We start from the raw sequence: 7,624 nt of genomic DNA, 5'->3' as shown, positions 1-7,624 counted from the left end.
GGGTCCTCAGGGTTCTGGACCGGCTTCTGAAGGCCTGAGCCCACCTGCGCCTTCACGGTCGCGCCTTCATCCCAGCAGGAGGCGCGGGACTCCGGCTCCCGGCCAGAGACCAGCCAGGGCGCAGCCACACAGCCCGCGCGGCCTCACCTGCCGCTCGCCCGTAAGCAGTGCGCCGCCCTACCCCGCCTCTCCGCCCCCGCGAGTCCTGGAAGTCGAGGTCCCGGGACCCACACAACAATGGCGCAGCCGGAAACTGGCCCCTCGACTTCCTCAGGCCCACTGCGGGCTGGGGCCGGCCTGTGGGCGGGACGGGAAAGCAGCGGCTTCCGCCTTCCTGCTTCCGGCCTGGAGGTGAGTTGGGAGTAGGGGTCCGAACCCGAAGTCCCGGCCGTGATGCGGCGGGTCTGGTGGCGGCCGCTACAGTTGTTTTGCCCACGGCCCAGAGGAGGCGGCCACTGCACTGGCGGACTGAGCCAGGATTCCCGGGGGCCACCCGCTCTCCGGGACCCGCCGGGCCAGTGCCCGCCGAGGCCGAGGGGAGATTGAACGTGGCCCCCTGGGGCCAGCGGCCGGGTGAGGTAGGGGGAGCAAGAATGAGCAAGGGGAAACAAGGGTGGACGGGGCTTGTGATGGCGTGAAATACCATCAGTTGCAGCTTCGGGAGCCGCGCAGCGCTGGTTTGGAGAGCAAGCCCGGTGGAGCCCTTACGCAAGGAAGAGGAGTAATATTTATTCCTCCAAGTGTGGGAGGCGCGCGCGTTTGGGTCCGAAATTGAAGTGCACGGGAGCCTTGGTGGCTTATGGACGATAACTTTTTTGTGTTAATGGCTAAAACTTTGCCACAAAGCATGTCCTTCACTTCCGCGTGCCTCGTTTTTTGCAAAGTTCTTTTGCTTGCCTTAGTTAATTCGTTACCGTGCTGGAGAAGCTGAAGAAACAGATGGACCTCTTGTGTACGTTGGGGCCTACGAATTCAAGGGTAGGGGACAGAAGCTAGAGTATTTAACAATATCCTAGAGTCACTTTAATTAGTGTTCTCTGTTGAAAATATATGAAGAGACCGGTGAAAGGATATTAAAACCGGGGGTAGTTTTCTTGAGTGATGGGATTGTATTTTGTGGTGGTTTTCTGAAAAGAACACGAATTGTAGAATAGACCCCCAAACCCTTAAAGAATAAAGCGAGGTATTTGATTTTGTAATTATGTACCTAGCCCTATAAATTAGTGACAAAAAAGTTCAAGACCTAGGAATGGATATGCTGTAATTTTTTTTAATATGCCAGTGAGCTTCATAAATAATTTTATTTTTGAAGTAATGTAGTAAAATGCTTGTAATTACTCCAGTAATTAGGATTTTCTTAGAGGGCGTTTGCAGTTGTAGTAATGATTTCTTTCTTCACATTAGGAGGAAATAAATATTCAATGTCTTTGATGTGCCAGGCAATTTTAATATGTCATTTATAGATTGCATATATAGAATTTCGAAGTAACTCCATTTGAAATTGTATTCAAATTATCCTGAAAGTTGTAACTGAAACATTTTTTTCTTTTATCTGTTCTTTTCAACCCACCCAGTATATAGAATTTAAATCTTCTCTCACAAGTATATGGTAGAGCTAAAGAAGAAGAAGACAAGCAAGGGTCATCTGAAATTGTAATTGGCTCACTAATAATCGCAGGACAAAGTTGGAAATAACTACTCAAGCATAAGGTAGATGACTTTTTAAATCCCAGCTGAAATTGTGGATGTATATACACCCATTCCTACCCAAGTGTTCTAATTCTCACCTTTGAATAGAGGTTGACCCAAACATGAAAGGTTGAAAAGCCTGTGAGGCAAAATAGAAAATGTCACTCAGATCCACACCGTCCTTCCTTAACAGATGGCCCTCCCATACCGACTCAAAATGGAACAAAATGCATGGCACCTGTTGTGGGTAATTTTCTCCTTTATTAAATTATGTCCTCAAGTAGGAGTCCTCAGAGCCAAAAGAGTACATAAAATAGCATGTGGCTTTTTTGCTCCTATTTCTTTGCATATGAATGTAGATATTTTCATGGCTCCCATAGCTTCTCCTTTTCATTCCTGGAAACAGCCATCCATTACCTCTCTTTCTCCTGGCCTTTCATGTACTCCATGGTTTGTCCTTTTCAAACACCAAATTTGATGATTCATACTTTTGTTAATTAGTACATAAAAGTACTGAGGTTTTGTCCAAAAATGACAGACAGGGTTCAGCTGTTGTCTGGAATGAGTGTTTAAAACTCAAAATTCTTACGAAAGTCGAGTGCTAATAAAATGTGTCTTGACTATCAAGAATGCGTAGTTCCTGTGGCAGATTGCACGTGGTTTTTACTTTTATCTTTAACTTTACATCTTTTAAGTGTTATCATACTTGGATTAGTTTTTTTTAACTGGAGATATCAGTCTTTATTAAAATAGTACATTTAATGCTTTTTAAAAACAAGAAACTAATGAGTGAAAATGGAATTCTGAGTTAACTGATTGTATGATGTAACTTTTTCAAAATTTGATTAACCACATAGTCTTTTCTCTCGTTGCCTCCCTCTTCCCCTTTCCGAAGACACTACCAAGATGTTTGATATAAAGGCTTGGGCTGAGTATGTTGTGGAATGGGCTGCAAAGGATCCGTATGGCTTCCTTACAACGGTTATTTTGGCCCTTACTCCATTGTTTCTAGCAAGTGCTGTACTGTCCTGGAAATTGGCCAAGATGATTGAAGCCAGGGAAAAGGAACAAAAAAAGAAACAAAAACGTCAAGAAAATATTGCAAAAGCTAAACGACTAAAGAAGGATTGAAGGAATGAACAGGCTCTATAACCAGAGAAAAATCACTTGGAAAATTAAGCAGCTTTGGAAGGACCCACTGAGGTTTCTTTTCTGATTTTTATGACAGTAATTTGTAGTCACTGAAGTCTGAGCACATGGAAGGATCATGTTAGTTGTGGCCTCTACTACTGCAACTTTTAGGCTTTGGTGTAGAAGTCTGTTGACAGTTATTGTAAATTGGCATTTATTCTATAAATTCTTTATAACTGACTTAGTCATTTGCCATTTTGCAGCTTATGTACTGAAACGAAAACATCCTGTGGAGAGAAATGACGATACATTATGAATTCTTTTTAAATAATGGCTTAGAATGGGGCCCTTTCTGGACAAAAGGAGTTAAGAATGTAAAAATCAAAACTGTCCTGAGGTGAAAAGTGTGCTTTGGCTTAAAAGGCATATAGTATATTATATCTTTTATCATTATTGCTTATTTCTTGGAATAGAATCATTTCTGGCTTTCTCAAAGCCACATATTAACTAATGACTTTTTGTGTTCTGCATTTTCTCATTTTAGCCCTTATCAGACATTCTGCATTTTTTAAAATCTAATTTTATAAAGAATTCTCTTATTGACTATATAGAATACCACCTACCAGATATAACAGTTTTTGTACTTATGAACACTGCCATTTTCTTAGAGATGTCTTGTTGAGTAGAATAACACTATGATTTAAAGCTTGCAGTAAAAATGCCAAACCTTGTGTTACCTTGGAACCAGTTTACTCTTTCTTGTGCTAAGTAGAAATGTGAAGTAGTTAAAATGTCTTATCAGATAATTTGCTCATTATATAGATGCCATTTTTTGTTTTTCTTCCATTCTTTGTTTTAACTTACCTAGTAGTGATATTCTACTTTCTGATGAAACAGGTTCATGGTGAAAATTAAAATTTCAAATTTCTTTTAAGGAATTCTTAAAAAGTAATCGTTAAGTTGTAATTCCTAAGTGGTAAAGAAAGGTTTAACATTTGGAAAAATTTTGGTCATCATACCAGTAATTAGATGAAAAAGGTAAATTATGTCAAAATGAGATATGTGTTAAAATTAGAAATAAAGAGCTAAAGGATCTTTCCTTTAGTTAAGTAGATAACTGGAACTTTTTACTATTAAACAGGCTTTTATGAATGCATAGTCCAGTAATTTTATTTGCTGTCAGTATATAATAGCTTATTAATGTTTTCCTCCCCTCTGATAATGAATTTTAAGTTACAAAAAATTGTCCACCAGCTTTAGTTTAAAAATGGAACTAGATATTGAAATAAATTTGATACTTTTTTATAAAAAGGTCCTGTTTTTTTTAAGGGGGGCTAATAATAATACAGTAATTAAAATTAGATGACTTTTCAAAGGGTTATGAATTTCATTTATAGCTAAAAGCATACTTGCAAAAGTTGAGGACAGTGTTTCTCAACTACAAATACCTAAGGACTCCTGAGAATGTTGATGGGCTGGTCTGAACAGTACTACTTTATACATTAGGTTGTCAGTTCCAACGTGGTGCCAGTGTAATGAACATATTGCTACTCCAGTGTTTCGTTATATTACTCAGGTGATCTAGGATATCTAGTGACCTTTTTATTGCCACTGAAGTTTTAATAGTTAGAATTACCATTGCAATTCAAACTGAAAAAAAATGCTTCTGTAGATCTACTGGCCCTCCTGGATCTACAGAGCCCATAAGTCTTCCTTATGGTCGGTCACATTTTAGAGTAAAAGTACTGCAGCAAAAGATCTATTCACCATAATTCTCAGTTACCTACTAAAGCTGTGTTTTCATTGGTTCTCATTACAATTTAAAGATATTTAACTGAAATCTTTTTTTTCTATAATTTCTTTTAAAGTCTTAACACATGCCAATTTTGTATTTGTTTGGCATATGCCATTTGTTTCCTCAGGTTTAGCTTTTCCCAACATTTATGGGACCTTTTTTTATATGTGAGATCAAGGTTTCATAATATGTAGGTCTATATGTTTGTGTGTATGTGGGGGATTTGGGGGGATGTAAAATAGAGTATTTTGAGGGTTCGGATTCTTCAGAACAATCAATCTTCTCTCACTGCAACAAATAGTACTATTGATGAAAGAATCCCATTTACTATTAGCCATAATACTTCCTTTAAAAGTTGTCTATTATGTTGTTTCCTAAGCTTTGAGAGCTAATCTAATCAGTTACCTTTTTATGGCTGGTTTTGGGAAAAACACAGCCTGCCTGTAGACAGATATTTTACCAAAAACAAAAGTTGGTGTGTCAGATTTTGATCCTTGGTATGCATGTGATGAATTTCAGTGTGGTATTACTAGATCACATATACTTTTTTGGTACAGTGTTTTTTACTTCTTTTTCTTGGAATTCTAGTAAAGCAAATGAAGTAAGCTTACCAAGGTGTGAGCCGGAAAACTAATGTTGAGATACATTATTATTAATAAGTCCTGACCCATTCCTTCTTTCCTTACACATAATGTAAAGGAAAGGGGCCAGGGCCACTTAACACCTCATCTCATATCCTGTTACTGATTCCTATTAAGGAATGATTGTCTTTATATTGCAGTTGGTTATAATATCACTCTGATTTACTTCATATCTGGAATATATGTGGAATATACATATATATATATATATACACACACACACACACACACACACTCACACAAATATATGTATTTCTCAAATATTAAAACATTCCATTTTCAAATACCACCAGTTTGGGAAATATAAAATAAAATTTAGGATTATTCCTACACGATTTCTTGGAAGCTTTTAACTTAATTTGACTATCATAGACTTCTCACTGCTGTTTCTTTCCCCAGAGAACATAAACACTTTGAGAAAGCCTGTTCTAAATAAATTCAGGTTACATTTTACTTTATTTTATTTTTGTTTTTTGTTTTGCTTTGTTTGGTGATATCAGGTTACAATTTATTTGTTTTTAAAAAATTTTCAAGGTTTATTTTAGAGAGAGTACGGAAAGGGCAGAGTGAGAGAGAGAATCTTAAGTAGGCCCTATACTCAGCGTGGATCTTGATGCAGGGCTCTATCCCTTGACCCTAGGATCATGACCTGAGCCGAAATCAAACACTCAACTGAGTTGAGCCACCCAGGTGCCCCAAGATCAGATTACATTTTAAATAGTGTGGTTAATGAGGTAGCATTAAAAAAATAAGGTATTGGCTCAAGGCTGATTCAATTAAGAAATAAATGATAGCCAGATATCAGTAAAAGTAGGAATGGAAAAGAATAACAGATAATGGGAAAGTTTTTTTCCTCCATTTTTATTGATTTTCAGCTTCACATATCCAAGGCATAGCTGATAGGCTAGATTTATATGATTAACCCCAATAGTCAACACATTTTCTATACTTTAACAGGCAAAAATCTGCTGTTTGCATGTGTAGCACATGCATGGGAAATCAAGGATTTACCTCTGAGAAAGCACTTGAAGTATATCTGACACTTAACTTGGAACATTTTTACTTTTGGAATTAAAAAAACTTTGCATAGGGTTGAAGTTGGTCTTGAAGCAGTAAGGACATGTTTATTGAAACAAAACTTGTGAGTGTCCAAAATATAACAATTTAAAATACAAAATGTGGCAGACAAACTAATATTTAACACTTTAATTCTGCTTTGCATGTGTCTGGCATAAAAGCCAAATATAGAAAAGATTGCATAGAAAGGTAATTTGAATTAGGCCAAGGTTTTTAGGTTCAGTTTTTATGTAGGACATACAGCTCTGTTCCCTTGCCATCTAACAGTGCCACCAGATATCCAAAAAATGTTAGTCTTGAGGAAGAGTCTGGATGTATTACTAGAACTGTCATTTCCACTTCTTGAAATCACTTTATTTATTTATTTTAATGTTTATTTACTTTTGAGAGACAGAGCATGAACGGGGGAGCGTCAGAGAGAGGGAGACACAGGATCCGAAGCAGGCTCCAGGCTCTGAGCTGTCGTCACAGACCCCGACATGGGGCTCGAACTCACAGACCGTGAGATCATGACCTGAGCTGAAGTTGGACGCTTAACCGACTAAGCCACCCAGGCACCCCTTGAAATCACTTTAAAAGTGCATGCTCCAGGGGCACCTGGCTGACTCAGTGGAGCATGTGACTCTTGATCTCAGGGTTGTAAGTTCAAGCCCAACATTGGGTGTAGAGATTACTTAAAAATAAAATCTTAAAAAAAAAGTGTGCTCTACCAAAAATGGTGGGCCAGTGTCATACTCAGGTATTTTCCCACAAGGACTTCTGGTTAAGATTTTCTTTTGCTGCTTATGTGAAACAAGTATTTTATTTATTTATTTTATGCCTCCCCTAGTTTTTTATATTTTTTTAAAGTTTTTGTTTAAATTCCAGTTAGTTATGTTAACATACAGTGTGATATTAGTTTCAGGCGTACAATATAGTGATTCAGCACTTCCATACATCACCAGTTGCTTATCATAGCAACTATCCTCCTTAATTCCCATCACCTATTTATTTCACCTGTCCTCCCACCCATCTCCCCTCTGGTAACCATCAGTTTGTTTTCTGTCGTTAATAAAACAAGTTTTTTAAAATGAAAACATAAAAATTAAAGTTAATGTAAATTCTGTCATAACATTAAGATATTTACAAACTACAAGGCAAACATTTATAAAAAGATACGTATGGAATACGTTTAATAAGCTAATAGGAATTTGGCAGTAGACGTATTCTAGCATGTTAGAAAATTTGCAGTTTTTCTTGTAACCCAGGACTCAAGAACATCTTAATTATAATCAATTGTACTATAAATTTT

At 37.8% G+C, this 7,624-nt stretch overlaps 1 protein-coding gene across 9 annotated transcripts; it reads left to right on the top strand.

Moving 5' to 3' along the window:
* Positions 1–279: 279 nt before the first annotated feature.
* SMIM15 (small integral membrane protein 15) lies at positions 280–4,131 on the top strand. 9 transcript variants are annotated; one of them, XM_030321668.1, is made up of 4 exons: positions 290–351; positions 1,575–1,710; positions 1,883–1,936; positions 2,585–4,131. In XM_030321668.1, exons 3-4 carry the CDS (start codon positions 1,921–1,923, stop codon positions 2,818–2,820), a joined length of 252 nt encoding a protein of 83 aa, XP_030177528.1. In that variant the 5' UTR covers positions 290–351; positions 1,575–1,710; positions 1,883–1,920; the 3' UTR covers positions 2,821–4,131. The 9 variants fall into 9 exon arrangements, 7 of the variants coding, with proteins under 7 accessions (XP_030177528.1, XP_030177534.1, XP_030177514.1 ...); XM_030321674.1 differs by lacking the exon at positions 290–351 and adding an exon at positions 358–573; XM_030321654.1 differs by lacking the exon at positions 290–351 and adding an exon at positions 358–578.
* Positions 4,132–7,624: the final 3,493 nt, after the last annotated feature.

Source organism: Lynx canadensis, chromosome A1, assembly GCF_007474595.2.
Source record: "Lynx canadensis isolate LIC74 chromosome A1, mLynCan4.pri.v2, whole genome shotgun sequence".
NCBI classification, from domain to species: domain Eukaryota; kingdom Metazoa; phylum Chordata; class Mammalia; order Carnivora; family Felidae; genus Lynx; species Lynx canadensis.
Note: the sequence above shows the minus strand (reverse complement) of the source record. Positions and strands in the feature narration are given on the sequence as shown.